The 17,821-nt window shown below is 44.9% G+C and overlaps 1 protein-coding gene across 1 annotated transcript in view; it reads left to right on the top strand.

The window, feature by feature from the left end:
- Positions 1 to 17,821, top strand: part of LOC147113152 (dynein axonemal heavy chain 8-like) — a 1,456,516-nt gene that overhangs the window by 245,361 nt on the left and 1,193,334 nt on the right. Inside the window, exon 9 of the mRNA XM_085998053.1 lies at positions 2,428 to 2,581. Within this exon, the coding sequence (XP_085854179.1) occupies positions 2,428 to 2,581 (154 nt within the window). The remainder of the gene's footprint in view (positions 1 to 2,427; positions 2,582 to 17,821) is intronic.

Here is a 17,821-nt window from a genome sequence, read left to right as displayed (position 1 = left end):
CCAATTTACTCCAGTTAAATATTTGTAGGGGCGGGCGATTAGGTTTCCTTCCCTAAAGGACATTAGTGAACCAGTTGGGTTGTTGCAACAATCTGCCAGCTTTATGGTCACTTTTATTGATACGAGTGTTTTATTTCCATATTTTTTAAGAACTGATTTCAAATTCACAAACTGCCATGTTGGTGATTTGAGTTCACATTCTCTGGCTTATTAGTGGAGGTCTCTGAATTATTAGTCCACTAAATTAACCCACTACACTACCCCAGTCCCTATCTCTTTGGACTTTGGTTTGTACTTGTTCTGTGTGAAGATGCTAACTCTGAACTAGGAGCCTCAGTCAGAGCAGTACATGGACTGCATACATCAAAGCTGGCCGGCACAGAACTATGCGAACCAAACCGAAAGCTCACACAAAGGGCAGCTGGCTTGGTGTTTGGGGCACTTCTCACAGGGCAAATCATCCTAATCTCAGCTCAGCACCAACATTACTAAACCATTCCCTAGGCTTGGATTCAATAAATGAGAGTTTTCATAGAATGATAGAAATGACAGCACAAGCCATTCGGCCCCCGGTGACTATGCCAGTGCTGGCGCTTTCTCCTGTAACCCCATTTCCCACAGTTCCTTTTAAATTCTTCCTTTTCAAATATTTATCCCATTCTCTTTTAAATGATATTCTTGTCTCTACCTCAATAGCCATTTGTGGTGAAACAGCCCATGTTCGAATAGCTCCCAGCTCTGCAGAAAATGCTGATCCCCAGTCTCACCCACACCCAATTCTCCAGTCGCCCTGTCTTATACACCCTTGAACTTGACCCCCAGTTTCCCTCTCTCCCCGTAATTCCTATCCCTGTCCCCAATCCCTAGTATCCTTCTCTCCCCCTCACCATTCTCCCTCTCTCCACAACCCCATTCTCCCTTTCTCACCGACCCCCATCCTCTAATCTCCCTTTTTCTTCGACCCCCATTCCCCAGACTCCCATGCCCCCTCCCACTCCCACGTACCCCCGACCTGACTCGAGCCCACGATTCCTGAGTTCTCCCAAGCCATGCCCTCCGATCCCATTTGTTCCCAGTACCCTAGCTGATTCCGGCTTTCCATAGTGGTGGGGCAGGAATGACATCACAACTAAGCCACCTCCCCAAACCCGTGCAGTTTGGGGTCTAATAGCGTCATCAGGCCCTGACTGCAATTTTAACTTTGACCTAAGTTGGAAACTGGCTGTGGCTTTCCCTGTCACCAGAGGAGTGGACGCAGAAGAGGCCATTCAAGATAAGTTTCTTACATTCCTTTGTGGAGCCAACAGTGCTGCTCCAAGCCACACAAGGAAAGTTTAGGCCTCCATTGCCCTGCACTCCCCCTTCCTGACCGTGAGTTGCCCCAGAACCCCTGTCCTCTACAGGCCAGCAGCCACTTTACATTTAATTCCCGCAGGTTCCGGCAGAATGTTAATGAGGCCTAGCGGTTAAAATCACCATTGGCGGATAGGAAATTAACTCTCTGAGTTAAAAATTATCCCTTTATGTCAGTTATCAAGAATCTAATGTTAAACATCTATTACTGCTTGCATTTATTGATGATGAAAGGAAATTAACTAGTTGTGGGTGTTTATAGTTGAGCAAACGTTAAATTGTTTTAATTGTTTAAATAATTAAGCTTTACCAAATAGCTGTCTTATGCTGAGTCCAAAGTATATGCAACAAGGGATGAAAAGGGCGATCTCAGCAGTTGTGCTGGGCTTGTGCCTGCCACAGAACTCTGCCGATATTCATGGGGCCAGAGTGTGAAGCCTGCAGGAGTGGGCCTTCAGTGGTGTGGGAGCACATCTGCTGGCCAGCCCGTGGGTGCCGGTTTCTCACTGCCCCTGAAGAACAGTCTGGGTGTCTGGGTGGTCCCCTTCAAACACTCCCCAATACTTTATGGCATCTGTATCTTTGGGAGTCCCGACCCCACCCTGAACCTCCAGGTAGACCCCACTTCTGCTGGAATTGAGCAGGTAGACTGGTGAGACCAGTTATACCTGCACCCATTGTATAATGGGTCCAAACTGAGGGCCGGCTGCGGCATGGAAGTTCCCATATTAGGAGTCCCTGCCCATCGGCTCTGTGCCCCTTACCTAAGTGATTTTTTAGGGGCAGCTGGAGGCTCCACCGAGACCTCCAGAAAGCCATTCTGGAAACTAGCAACTAAGGCCAAGCCCTGATTATTCCAGGTTCCAACCAGGTTTGCGACCATTCAAGTGGAATAGCCACACAATTTCAGGACTTAAAGCACAGAAGCCCATTCAGCCCAATGTGTTTGTGCCTGGCCTAAGCTAGCTCCTCAACAGAAGCTGTTCCATTTACCGCTCTACTGGAGAAGTATTTTTAAGAGGCCTTTAATCCACTTGTATTTTATTAGACTTCTGGAATTATTCTCTCCTGCAGGTATAATGCTTACTATAAGAAGGGTATTCAGATCTGGGTGCACAATCTGACAACATGCACAACCATAATAGAACAGTGGCTTTTAGTACAAAATCTGTGGGTTTATCTGGAGGCTGTCTTTGTTGGAGGAGATATTGCCAAACAACTACCACAGGTAATTTATACCATTAACCTAGATAGTCAAAACATTTATATCAGCTAGCTTCATGTTTCTTGGTCACTGTTTTAATTTTAGCACAGATGAATTAGAAAGAAACAGGTCTAGAAATGTGTTGGTGCCACACCCATTTTACAGGTGTTTGCTGGTGCTGCACTGCTTTTGGCTGATTTCAAAACAGTTTAACTGCAGACATCAGTGCCTGGTAGGGCTTTCTTTGGGGCTGGAGGATGAGAGGGAGCAGCCAACAAGACAGGAGAGAGCAGGAACAGTTGGGACTAGAGTGAAGGATGCCATACCCACAGTGGGTCTAAAGAGAGCACCTCTCCTCTTTGAACTTCACAGAGGAACAATGACTCAGGCACCTTCACTTCATAAAGGTGGCTACCACCAAGCTATTTCATCTGCTGCAGCCACAACTCGAGCCTCAAACCAGGTCATGAACAGCAATGCCTGTGGCTGTCAAGGTGAGAGTGACACTTAATTTCTATGTAACAGGCTCCTTCTAGACTACAGAAGGTGACATCAGCGATATCCCACAGTTTGCAGTCCACCATTGTATCAGGGAGGTCACCGAGGCTCTCTACATCAGGAGGAACACCTACATCTCTTTCCCCATGGACAGAGCGAAGCAGGTTAAGAGAGCGCTATGCTTGGCCCACATTGCAGGCTTCCTCAGGGCGCAAGGTGCAGTAGACTGCATCCACATTGTCTTGCCTCCATCACCATCCTGGCATCTTTTCAATAGAAATGGATTCCACTCCCTCAGTGTCCAGCTTGTTTGCAACCACGGGCAGTGCATACGAACATACGAACAATGACGGACAGGTAAAGACCATCTGGTCCATCGAGCCTGTCCCACACAATTGCAATACCTTGTGTACCACAACATATACACCCCACCCCACCCCAACCAAAGCCATGTGATCTCCTGGGAGAGGCAAAAAAACAAGTAAAAAACCCCGGCCAATTTGGGAAAAAATCTGGGAAATTCCTCTCTGACCCATCTAGGCATCATGCAGGTCTGTGCCCAGTTACCTGTCAGTAGAGTTTGACGTCCATTGTGGGTAACGTTATGGAAATCCCTGTTAAATTAAACTTTGTACAATTAATTAAAAAAAGAGATTATCCAGCAGTTTAAGATTCATCGGGCATTTCAAGCATCTGGATAGAAAAAAAATCATAAAGTATAGCCAATATGGGTTCATATATCTTCAGTGTAAGGGGCACTGAGGGGGAACAATTCCTGAAATGTGTACAAGAAAACTTTCCAGCCCGAGTAAGGAAGTAGTGCTGGATCTAGTTCTGGGGAATGAAGTGGGGCAAGTGCAGTAAGTTTCAGTGGAGGAGCATTTGGGGAACAGTGATCATAACATCATCAGGTTTAGAATAGTTATGGAAAAGGACAAGGAACAATCAAGCATAAAAATACTTAACTGAACGAGGGCTAATATCAGTGAGTTAAAAAGGCATCTAGCCCAGGTGGATTGGAATCAAAAATTGGTAAGCAAAGCAGTAATTGAACAATGGGAGGCCTTCAAAGAGGAGATGTTTTGGGTACACTTCACCACGAGGAAGAAAGAAAGGGCTGGAGGTAGAGCTAGAAAGCTAGAGCTGTCTGGATGACTAAAGATATAGATTGTGTAATTTATCTAGATTTTTAAAAGGCCTTCGATAAGGTACCCCGTAATAGACTAATGAATAAGGTCAGAGAATGCGGAGTCAGGGGACAAATTAGTCTGTCAAATTAGGTAACCACACCTCCCCCCCCCCCGACCCTGAACACGGGGGCCCCACAAGGATGTGTGCTGAGCCCCCTCCTCTACTCCCTCTTCACCCACGACTGTGTGGCTGTTCATGGTTCCAACACCATCATCAAGTTTGCGGATGATACCACGGTAGTAGGCCAGATCACCAACAACGATGAGTCAGCCTACAGGGAGGAGGTCCAGCATCTCGTGAAGCAGTGTGCCGATAACAACCTGGCCCTTAACATCAAGAAAACCAAAGAAATCATTGTGGACTTCAGGAAGTCTAAAGGTGGAAGTCACACCCCCATCCACATCAATGGGGCTGTGGTGGAAAGGGTGGACAGCTTTAAGTTCCTCGGAGTCCACATCACGGAAGACCTCTCCTGGTCCCTCAATACCTCCTCTCTGGTGAAGAAGGCCTGGCAGCGCCTATATTTCCTAAGGAGGTTGAAGGGATGTAACCTGTCACCCCTGATCCTCTCTAACTTTTACCGCTGCACAATAGAGAGCATCCTGACGAACTGTATCACAGTATGGTATGGCAGCTGTAGCTACTATGACCGGAAAGCCCTGCAGCGGGTAGTCAAAACTAGCATTACCGGCACCCGGCTACCGACCATAGAGCACATATACCAGAAACGCTATTTACGGAGGTCACGGTCCATCATCAAAGACCCTACCCACCCCAGCCACAGTCTGTTCACCCTCCTGCCATCTGGGAGACGCTACAGATGCATTCGCACCCGTACGACCAGATTTAGGAACAGCTTCTTTCCCAGGGCTGTCATCCTACTGAACTCCACAAATAAACTCTAAAGCCTGCACATCTGCCAATGCACTTTATTATGGTTATGTTTATGTTAATGTATTACAAGCCAAATGTATGTTGAATGTTTAAATGTCTTAATCTAAATGTACACTCTCGGGAGCCGCAAGCCTACATTTTGTTGTACTGCACCTGTGCACTAACAATGACAATAACGTTGATTATGATTATGATTATGAAGTAGCATAATGAATTGCTAGCTGGCTTCAAGACAGAAAGCAGAGTGGGAGTAAGGGGTGGCTATTCACAGTGGCAGAAGGTGGGTAGTGGTGTTCCACAAGGATCAGTGCTGGGACCACTGCTGTTCACAATTTACATCAACGATTTAGACTTTGGAATCAAAAACACAATTTCTAAATTAGCGGATGATACCAAATTGGGGGAGGATAGTCAAGTTACAGGAGGACAGATTAAACTTGCAGAATGGGTAAATAATTGGCAAATGAAGTTCAACACAGATAAATGTGAGGTATTACATTTTGGTAGGAAGAATAGAGAGGTCACTTATCACTTGGAGGGTGTGAGTCTAGGTGGGGTAGAGGAACAAAGGGATCCCTGAGTACAAATACACAAATTACTAAAGGTTGCACCACAGGTTAGCAAGGCCATAATAAAAGCAAACCAAGCACTAGGGTTTATTTCGAGAGGGATTGAATTGAAAAGTAGGAAAGTTATGCTAAACCTGTATCAAACCTTGGTTAGACCACACTTAGAGTACTGCCTGCAGTTCTGGTTGCCATATATAAAAAGGATATAGAAGCACTGGAGAGTGTGATACCAGAAATGTGAGGGTATACATATCAGGAAAGGATGAACAGTGTCGGTCTCTTTTCTCTTGAAAAAGAAGGCTGAGGGGTGACCTAATAGAGGTCTTTAAAATTATGAAAGGTTTTGATAGAGTGGATAAAGAGAGAATGTTTCCACTTGTGGGGAAGAGCAAAACTAGAGCCCATCAATATAAGATAGTCACCAAGAAATCCAATAGGGAATTCAGAAGAAACTTCTTTACCCAAAGAGTGGTGAGAATGTGGAACTCACTGCCACAGGGAGTGGTTAAAGTGAATAGTATAGAGAGGCTCGTGCCACAATCTTCCAATGCTCTTTAGATATGTGGTCGGTGCCAGAGGGCTGGAGGATTGCAAATGGTACACACCTGTTCAAAAAAATGGATTTGGATAAACCCAGCAGTTACAGGCCAGTCAGCCTAAAGTTGGTGATGGGGAAACTTTTAGAGACAATAATCCGTGACAAAATTAATTGGTACTTGGAAAAGTATGGGCTAATAAATGAAAATCAGCAGAGTTGTTAAAGAAAAATCATGTTTGACTAAGTTGATTGAGTTCTTTGATGACTAGAATCATAGAAATTTACAGCACAGAAGGAGGCCATTCAGCCCATCTTGTCCGTGCTGGCCAACAAAAAGCTTTCCAGCCTAATCCCACTTTACAGCACTTGGTCCGTATCCCTGTAGGTTACAGCATTTCAAGTGCATATGCATGTGCTTTTTAAATGTAATGAGGGTTTCTGCCTCTACCACCCTTTCAGGCAGTGAGTTCCAGACCCCCACCACCCTCTGGGTGAAAAAATTTCTCCTCAAATCCGCACTAAACCTCCTACCAATTACTTTCATTCTATGCCCCCTGGTTATCGACCCCTCTACTAAGGGAAATAGGTCCATCCTATCTACTCTATCTAGGCCCCTCATAATTTTATACACCTCAATTTGGTCTCCCCTCAGCCTCCTCTGTTCCAAAGAAAACAACCCCAACCTATTCAATCTTTCCTCATAGCTAAAATTCCCCCCAGCCCAGGCAACTTCCTCGTAAATCTCCTCTGCACCCTCTTGAGCGCAATCACATCCTCCCTGTAATGTGGTGACCAGAACAGCACACGGTATCTAGCTGTGGCCTAACTAGTGTTTTATATAATTCAAGCATAACCTCCCTGCTCTTATGTTCTATGTCTCGGCTAATAAAAGCAAGTATCCCGTATGCCTTCTTAACCACCTTATCCACCTGTCCTGCTACCTTCAGGGATCTGAGAACATACATTCCAAGGTCCTCTGATCCTCTGCATGTCTCAGTGTCCTACCATTTATTATGTATTCCTTTGCTTTGTTAGCCCTCCCCAAATGCATTACCTCACACTTCTCTGGCTTGAATTCCATTTACCACTGTTCTGCCCACCCGACCAGTCAATTGATATCTTCCTGCAGTCTGCAGCTTTCTTCTTAGTTCTCAACCATATGGCCAATTTTTGTATCATCTGTAAACTTCTTAATCATACTTCCTACATTCAAGTCCAAATCATTGATATATACCACAAAAAGCAAAGGACCCAGTACTGAGCCCTGCGGAACCCCACTAGAAACAGCCTTCCAGTCACAAAAACACCCTTCGACCATTACCCTTTGTTTCCTGCCTCTGAGTCAATTTCGTGACCAGTCTGCCATGCGGGACCTTCTCAAAAGCCTTGATAAAGTCCATACAGTCTACATCAAATGCACTACCCTCATCGACCCTCCTTGTTACCTCCTCAAAAAATTCAATCAAGTTAGTCAGACACGTAAAGGTGACCCCGAGCTTCTGGTCACCTGTCACTTTAATTCTCCGCTCCACTCCCACTCAGACCTCTCCGTCCTCGGCCTCTTACACTGTTCCAATGAAGCTCAATGTAAGCTCAAGGAACAGCACCTCATCTTTCGATTGGGCACTTTACAGCCTTCTGGACTCAACATCGAGTTCAACAATTTCAGACCATAACCTCTGCCCCATCTTTCTTTTCCATTTTTTTTCTCTCTCTCACATGGCAGCTATCGATCATTCTGCCATTGCCATTTACACTTCATCTAGAGTCATCTTTTGTTTCTTAACTTGTCCCATTACCATCTCCTTTTGCCTTGCACCATCATCCCTTTTGTCTCTTAATCTCTCCTGCCTTCCACCCTATCACAGACCTTCCCTTTTGTTCTTTCCTCTCCTCCCCCCTTTCCCTGCCCCCACACTTGCTTAAAAACCTGTTACATCTCCAACTTTTTCTAGTTCTGATGAAGGGTCATCGATCTGAAAAGTTAACTCTGTTTCTCTCTCCACAGATGCTGCCTGGCCTGCTGAGTATTTCCAGCATTTTCTGTTTTTAGTCAGACATGACTTTCACTTAACAAATCCATGCTGACTGTTCCTGATTAATCCGTGTCTTTCTAAATGAAGATTTATCCTGTCCCTCAGAATTTTTTCCAATAATTTTCCCACCACCGAGGTTAGGCTGACTGGCCTGTAATTACTCAGTCTATCCCTTTCTCCTTTTTTAAACAATGGTACCATGTTAGCAGTCCTCTGACACCACACCTGTAGCCAGAGAGGATTGGAAAATGATGGTCAGAGCCTCTGCTATTTCCTCTCTTACTTCTCTTCACAGTCTGGGATACATTTCATCCGGGCCTGGGGACTTATCCACTTTCTCTTTCACTATGCTTATTTCATCTAATATTTCACACTCCTCCTCCCTGATTGTAATTTCTGCACCGTCCCTCTCTTTTGTGAAAACAGACACAAAGTATTCATTAAGAACCATACCCATGTCTTCTGCCTCCACACGCAGGTTACCTTTATGGTCCCTAATAGGTCCTACTCTTACTTTAGTTATCCTCTTGCTCTTAATGTATTTATAAAACATCTTTGGGTTTTCCTCGATTTTACTTGCCAATATTATTTCATGCCCTCTCTTTGCTTTCCTAATTTCCTTTTTAATTTCACCCCTGCACTTTCTATACTCCTCTAGGATTTCTGCAGTATTGGGCCCTCGGTATCTGTCATTAGCTTCCTTTTTTTTCTTTATCCTCCCCTGTATGCCCCTTGATATCCAGGGAGCTCTAGATTTGTTAGTCTCACCCTTTTTCTTTAAGGGAACATACTTGCTCTGAACCCTCACTATCTCCTCCTTGAATGCCTTCCACTGCTCTGACACTGATTTACCTTCAAGTTTTGGTCTCCAGTCCACTTTGGCTAAATCACATCTCAGCTTAGTAAAATTAGCTTTTCCCCAATTGAGAACTTGTATTCCTGGACTATCCTTGCTGTTTTCCATAACTACCCTGAATCTAACTGAATTATGATCACTACCATCAATATACTCTCCCACTGATACCCTTTCCACCTGCCCAGCTTCATTCCCTAAAACTAGGTCCAGATCTGCCCCTCTCTTGTTGGGCTTGCTACATACTGGCTAAAAAAGCTCTGAATGCATTTTAAGAATTCTGCTCCCTCTATACCTTTCACACTAATTTTATCCCAGTTAATATTAGGTAAGTTGAAATCCCCTACTATTACTGCCCTATTTTTGCACGTCTCAGAAATTTGCCTACATATTTGCTCTTCCATCTCCCTCTGACTGTTTGGGGGTCTATAGTACACTCCCAGCAGTGTGATTGGCCCTTTTTTGTTTTTCAGTTCAAGTAAAGGAGCGGGTTGATGAGGGTAGTGCAGTTGATGTATATATGGTCTTTCAAAAGGCATTTGATAAAGTACCACGTAATCAACTTGTTAGCCAAATTGAAGCTCATGTGATTAAAGGGACAGTAGCAGCATGGATACAAAATTAGATAAGAGACAGAGAGCAGATAGTAGTAGTACACAATTTTTTAAAGGTAGCAGGACAAGTTGAGAAGGCTGTTAAAAAAAGCATATCGGATCCTTGGCTTTATAGAATCAAAGAATTATAAAATGATTACAGCACAGAAGGAGGCCATTTGGCTTGTTGAGCCATGCAAGAGCACTTCAGCACTTCCTATTGATAGAGGAATAGAGTACAAAGGCAAGGAAGTTATGCTAAACCTTTATAAAACACTGCTTAGGCCTCAGCTGGAGTATTATGTTCAATTCTGGGCACCATACTTTAGGAAGGATGTCAAGGCCTTAGAGAAGGTACAGAAAAGATTTACTAGAATGATACCAAGATTGAGGGACTTCAGTTATGTGGGCAGACTGGAGTAGCTGAGATTGTTCTCCTTAGAGCAGGGAAGGTTAAAAGGAAATTTGATTGAGGTGCTCAAAATCATGAAGGGTTTTGATAGAGTAAATAAGGAGACACTGATTCCAGTGACAGAAGAGTCTGTAACCAGAGGACACTAATTTAAGGTGATTGGCTCACGTGGCGAATGCTGATTCGCTGAGTTCTTTCAAGTGAGATCTGACCTGTTTCTGGCTGGAGCATATATGATGTGGATACCGTATCACATTAATCAGGGCCAGAGTGGTCCCCTGGAGGGATCGATTATCATCTGATTCGCAGCCTGCTAGCATGCAAGCAGAAGAGGAGCACCAAAAACCTCCTTAGGAATGGGAGGGTGCTGCTCCAATATTACATTGCATTACATAGAGATAGAAATTTGGTGCATTTGCACCTCCCGTTAGCACCTCCAGGGGGCGCTAATGGGACACAAACGACTTTTTGCCCAGGCGCAGTGCCGCTAACAATTCCCGCTAAATTATGTGCGAGTTTAGTGGCGGCAGGAACCGGTAGTGCCCCGCTCCACTGCACAGGTGATGACCGTGCGCAGTGCCCCATTTTTGCCCCGCCTGCAAAATTGGCCCACGCCCCCTGAATCTGCGCCGGACGATGACAGCGACCGATTCAGGGGGTGGGAACGGAGCGGCAGGAGGGCGATAAGTAATGGGGAGGTGGCAGACGGGGGAAGAAAATCAGCTGACTTACTTGTCGCAGCCCGCTGCGTCTTTTAACGCGGGGTCCGTGCCACGATCTGGCTGCTGGCACGGCACCCCGCTTCGGTGGTCCAGGTAGGGCCCTGCAGAGTTGTGGGCTTGGGCCCTCCCCTTTAATGAGGGGTGGAGCCCTTCTATACGGCAGCGCTATGTGGCCCAGTGCGTCACGCTGCAGAACGCACCAGCCCGATATTTGGGGTTAGCACTCTAAGAAGGAAGTGAAGTGCTTGAATTAGCGTTCCACCTCCCTCTTGGGGCGCTAAAACTGAATTTAATGATTGTCGGCGCTATTTTTTGCCAGGCGCGCCCAGGCAATGTTAGCAACCCAAAATGGTCGCTAACGAATTTTTCCCCCATTGTATTTACAGCACAGAAATAGGCCAACTGGTCCATGTTGGTGTTTATGCTCCACACAAGCCTCCTCCCACCCGTCTTCATCTAACCCATCAACATATCCTTCGATTCCTTTCATCCTCATGTTTTTATCTAGCTTCCCCTTAAATGCATCTGTGCTATTTGCTTTAACTACTCCTTGCGGTAACGAGTTCCACATTCTAACCACTCTGGGTAAAGACATTTCTGCTGAATTCCCTATCGGATTGATTAGTGACTATCTTACATTTTGGCCCTAGTGCTGGTCTCGCCCCCCAAGTGGAAACATCTTCTTTACGTCTACCCTATCAGTTTTCTCTTTTCTAGAGAAAAGAGCCCCAGCCTGTTCAATTGTTCCTGATAGGTATAACCTCTCAGTCTGGTATCATTCTAGTAAATCTTTTTTGCACCTTCTCTGTATCCTTCTTATAATACGGATGCCAGAACTGTTCACAGTACTCCAAGTGTAGTCTAAACAAGGTTCAATACAGGTTTAACTTCTCTGTTTTTCAATTATATCCCTCTAGAAATGAACCCAAGTAATTTGTGTGCTTTTTTAATGGCCTTATTAACCTGCATCACTATTTTTTGTGATTTGTGTATCTGTACCCCCAGGTCCCCCTGTTCCTTCACCCCATTTAGATACTTATTTTCCAAGGAGTATGTGGCCCCCACTTATTCTTCCTGCCAAAATATACCATCTCACGCTTATTTATATTGAAGTTCATTTGCCAATTACATGCCCATTCTGCAAGTTTATTAATGTCTTCCTGTATTTTGTCGTAGTCCTCTGTGTTAACTACACCCCTCAATTTGGTGTCATCGGCAAATTTTGAAATTGTACTTCCGATTCCCAAATTCAAATTGTTTATGTAAATGATGAACACCAGTGCTCCCAGCACCGATCCTTGTGGAACACCACTTCCCACCGTTTGCCAATCCGAGTAACTACCTTTAACCCCTAATCTCTGTTTTTATTTACATCAGAGCACCCAAAACAGAGACCAAAGAGAATGTACTTCAGAGGGCCTTTCTATGCTTTAGGACTGTGGCATTTGTTACAAGTTCAGTTAGCAAAACTAAAACAACTGTAGACTTCAAAACATCTGGTTTACATTTATTAACCATTTTTATGACACAGCCTGCTGTCAGTAATACAAATATTTTTAGGTTAGAAGGAAACAATCAGGGAACTTTCTGTACTTAACAAAAGATACAAAGTTACACAAATATTGATGCATTTCCTTCCTCAAATGAAATTAATTTTTAAAAGAACACCTCATCAACAAGGACAATAGAATCTATATCAAGTATAAAGTCCAACCAAATATAAATATAAGTATAAAGTTCAACCAAAGTCACTGACAGATAAAAATCACTGTTACTACCATTCCCTGTTAGCATTATGGGCTTGTTATTTGTACTGTGGATGGGCCTTTCCCATCAGAGGTCCCATTATGATGCTGGCTCACTGTTTTATTGGTTACCAGCCAGTCTTTTATTTTACACTGTTGTGGCTGTGGTTTATTCACTGTGGGCTAACTACGTAGCTCCACTTGTGTTACGGAATGTGTAAATGGAATCTTTACAAATGATGGTCCTGTTTTACCGCACAGAAACAGGCCATTCAGTCCAACTAGTCCACATGAGTTTCCTCCCATTCCACCTGTCTCATCTCAGCCTTTCAGCATATTTTTTGATTCCCTTTTCTCACATACTCGTCTAGTTTCCTTTTGAAAGTATCTCAGCTATTCTGTCTACCACTCCATCTAACCCTATCAGCATATCCTTTTATTCCTTTCCCCTTCATGTGCTTATTTAGCTTCCCCATAAATACATCTATGCTATTTGCCTCAACTGCTCCTTGCGGTAACGAGTTCCACATTGTAACCACTCACTAAGTAAAGAAATGTCTCCTATTTCCCTATTGGATTCATTAGTAACTATGGTCCCTAGTTTTGGATTATCCTACATTCTCTACCCAGTCCAATGGATTCATAATTTTATAGACCACTAAGTCTTCTCTTTTCAAAAGAAAAAAGCCCCAACTTGTTCAAATTTTCCCAATTGCTGTAATCTCTCAGTTCTGGTACCATCCTTGTAAATCTTTTTTGCACTTTCTCCAATTCTTCTATGTCCTTTTTATAGTATGGCACCCAGAAATGTGCACAGTACTCTTAAGCGTGGCTGGCCAGGGTCCTATACAAGTTTAGCATTGCTTTTCATTTAGCTGCTAGAAGATTAATAGTAACAGTTTACACAGAACACAGAAACCCCACAGTGCAGATAGAGGCCATTTCGGCCCATCGAGCCTGCACCAACACATATCCCACCCGATCCCCGTAACCCCCACACCAACACATATCCCACCCTATCCCGTAGCCCCACGTATTTAATCCCCCTAACACTAAGGGTCAATTTATCATAGCCAATCAACCTAACCCGCACATCTTTGGTTTAGGGTGAACTGCTTTGCATGAAAGCACTTCTGCTCCACCCAATACTTTTACAATAGTACAGCAAGCTGGAGCACTTAATACCACTGTGCCACCTCAGACTATGTATTAAAAAAATCTGATACTAATGATTCCAGACACTAATCTAATCCTGGGGTTTAGACAATGGCTGCAACCCTCTCTAATACACTTCTCAGATTACAACTTTGTAAAGCCTTAATTACATTACTGGCTTCTACCTACTTTCAAGTAGCAGCTATTCCATCCAATGCCAACAAACATAAGCAAAGATACAAAAGCTGTATTAAAGTGTCTACTGGTGCCATACCTGTAACATACCTTGTAGTTAAAACTGACAAGCTGTTTAATGCTGAAATAAACCAGTTGAACTGGTGGTAAAGCTATAGTTCTACTGATTGTAGTGTCTACCACCAACTTCAACCGAGATCAGCGAGTTCAGTGTCGACCTGGGATCAAACTGGGACTTTCTGGCCTGTTGGTTTAGTGCTATACCACGCTGCATATTTACCCACTGGGCCATGGGGACAGCATGATTCCACTTTGATATGACGTGAGCATTATAATGTAATCATATTACTCAGTGGAAAACAATCTAACTTAAAAACTGGCATACAATCATCTCACTTGAGACTTTAAATATTGCACATTTTAAAGAAAGTGATATTCCCTCCATGCCATCCATTAATTCTGCAGCCCCAGCCATTCTTGCTTACTTTAACTGCTTGCCATTCCTTTTTCACCCTTTTCCAATTTATATGGGCTGCTGTTTTTGCCCTTGGTACGCTTAACCGAAACTTAACCAAAAAAATCTGCCTATTTCCATTTTGCATTTTCTCTTAGTTTCAATTTAGTCAGCATTAAAAATGTCTCTGCAGATGTCTCTGGCACCTCCTAAACATCTTTCCATCTTCAGTTCATACATTGTAGGATCTGATATATTCACTTGCTGTTGCACTTGTGCTGGCATCCACTTCTGTTTTCCGGTAAAAAAGAGTGGCCAGCATAATGGCTTCCAGACGTTGGCAGCCGTGACACATGCTATTTCCTCTCAGGGTTTCAGGATCTGATAGTTGGCATTACACCAGCTGTTGTGTATGTACCTTTAAGAGAAGAACTGATTCTATACTGCAGTACCGGCAGTGACCACCCCTGTATATAAAGCCATAGCAGGCTTCTGTATTTCAGTCTTGAGTTCCCATCTGTTCAGTAAATACCTGTTTTATTGTTCTCCTGCAGTCCGAGTATTATTGATACCCGGACACTACACTGGCGACGGGCAGGTTCGAACTCACCTGCAGTACTGCATCACCTCACGGGGATCTTTTCCCTGAAGAGAAGCCTTTTGGAGGTCCAAGTCAGAACGGCGGGCGTCGACCGCGGGCAACCGCCCAGGGATCCATCGGAGAGTTGCAGGGGAGGCTGTGGAGAGCTGGGCCTGGCTCCCCAGTCGAGGTGTTCCAGCAAGTCGTGCTGGTAGCAGGTAGTGCCCTGACCCTTCCGGACTGCGGCGGGCTCGGGCTCGATTGAGCGGCTCTGCAAAGGGGCCGTGCAGCGTCGTCGGGAGGAAGAGAGAGAGAGAGAGGGTGGAGCACACAGGGCGCGGTCAGTGCGCAAGAACCGGGCAGCGTGGAGAGGATAGAACGAGGGGAAGGAAAAGTGACATGCGCCGAAGCTGCGGGTCGCCGCCATTACCCTGTAGAACGCTAGGAGCAGCGTGGCAGCAAGGGGAAGAAGGAAAAGTGCGGGAGGCGCCATTTTATTCCATTGGGGAAGAAGGAAAAGTGCGGGAGGCGCCATTTTAAATCACTCAAGATGCCGAAGAGTGGCAGTATCACTGCTTTCGACAACGAGGTGGAAGACTGGACCACATATGTGGAAAGAATTGAAGTGTACTGCGAGGCAAATGAGGTGGCCGATGGAAAGAAGGCGTCGGTATTATTAAATTTGATGGGCGCGAGAACGTACGGCCTATTGTGGAATTTAATTACCCCAGCTAAACCAATGGAGAAAAGTTTTGAAGAGATTGTTAATATCTTACAGGAACACCTAAACCCTACACCGCTGCTGATAGCAGAAAAATTCAAGTTCCATAAAAGAAACCAGCACAAAGATGAGAGCAATGCTGACTATCTTACGGAACTACGCAAGTTATCGAAGCACTGCCAGTTCGGAGCAGGACTGGCAGACACCTTGCGGGATAAGTTTGTCTGCGGGCTCCAGAGTGAAGGAACCCAGAAACGACTACTTTCGGAAAAGGACCTGACGCTAGAACAGGCTTTCAGCGTGGCAGTATCCTACGAATCAGCAGCACGGGGAGCTGCGGAAATACAACAGAAACCACAGGAATACAGCGCTAACGAAATGGCGTATGGAGCAGAAAAGTGCTATCGCTGCGGCAGAACAACCCATGATCAGAAGGACTGCTGGTTTAAGGACAAAGTATGCAGGCAATGTGGGAAAATGGGACACATAGCAAGAGTCTGCAGGTCGGGAAAGAAAACCAACACGACAAGAACTACTAAGGAAAAGTACAAGAAAGTAAAGAAATTGACAGACAGCAGTTCGGAAGATCAGGAAAGTGATAAGGACTCCGGGAGCAGGAGACTAAGTTGTCCAAAGTTACACAACGTGATCGCAAAGGAGGATCACCGAACCATTTGGGTCACCCTCATGATAGCAGGGTCCCCAGTAAAGATGGAATTGGACACAGGATCAGCCCTAACTGTCATGAATCGACGAGACTATGAGCGGCTATTCTCACACATACCCTTGAAGGACACGTCAATTGTATTGAAGACATACACGGGGCAAAAAGTCTACCCCAGAGGAAAAATAAGGGTGCCAGTTGAATACAACAGCAAGGAAACACAGAAACTGTATCTATATATACTACCAGATGGAGGACCACCATTATTGGGACGTGAATGGAGCCAAAAAATACAACTGGATTGGCATTCCATTCAGGCGCTAACTGTGACTGATAAAAAGGATGATGACGTCACACCTGGACGACTGTCAAAAATTCTAACTGACGCGAAAGAGATGTTCCAACAAGGACTTGGGACTCTAAAAGGAGTAACGGCAATGATAAAAATCAAAGATAACATAAACCCCAAAATTTTTATGGCCAGACCGGTACCTTACGCGATCCACCCAGCCGTTGAAGCAGAGCTGGAGAGTCTGGAGCGTTCGGGTGTGCTGTCCAAGGTGGACTGGAGCGAGTGGGCCACACCCATCGTTCCTGTAATGAAGAAATCATTGAGCAGCACGCCTGGGGAACCGAAGAAGGTTCGCATCTGTGGGGACTTCAAGGTAACTGTGAACCCAGTCCTGCACACAGTACAATATCCACTTCCACAGATAGAAGATATTTTCGCCTCACTATCTGGAGGGAAACGCTTTACAAAGATTGATCTGGCCCAAGCGTATCTACAAATGGAGGTGGAAGAAACATCTAGGAAATACCTCACGATAAACACTCACAAAGGCCTTTACCAGTACAATCGACTGGTATTCGGGGTAGCATCAGCCCCGGCTATTTGGCAGAGGGCGATGGAACAAGTCCTGCAAGGGATCCCGGGGACCCAGTGTTATTTGGACGACATCCTGGTTACGGGCGAAAATGACAGTGAACACCTTGCCAACCTGGAGCAGGTGCACACGAGATTACAGGAATATGGGCTACGAGCCAACTGCTCCAAATGCGAGTTCTTCAGGAGAGAAATCTCGTATTGTGGCCACATGATTGATGAGGAAGGGTTGCACAAGTCGCCGGACAAGATTGAGGCTGTAGTCAAGGCTCCAGCACCGGAAAATGTGTCGCAACTGAGGTCGTTCCTCGGGTTGGTGAACCAGTACCATAAGTTCTTGCCGAATTTATCTACAATTCTGCACCCACTGAACGCCCTGCTGCAAACTGGAGTAACATGGAAATGGAGTGATGAGTGTAAGCGTGCCTTTCAGAAATGTAAATGCCTAATCACTTCAATCCAACACCACCGATTTGGTTAGCATATGATGCGTCTCCCTACGGCATCGGAGCGGTGCTGTCACACAAATTCTTTGACAGTTCAGAGAGGCCAATAGCCTTT

Source organism: Somniosus microcephalus, chromosome 9 (genome assembly GCF_052327205.1).
Source record: "Somniosus microcephalus isolate GS21.2 chromosome 9, FLI_Smic_1.0, whole genome shotgun sequence".
NCBI classification, from domain to species: domain Eukaryota; kingdom Metazoa; phylum Chordata; class Chondrichthyes; order Squaliformes; family Somniosidae; genus Somniosus; species Somniosus microcephalus.
This window is presented reverse-complemented; position numbering and strand designations above follow the sequence as displayed.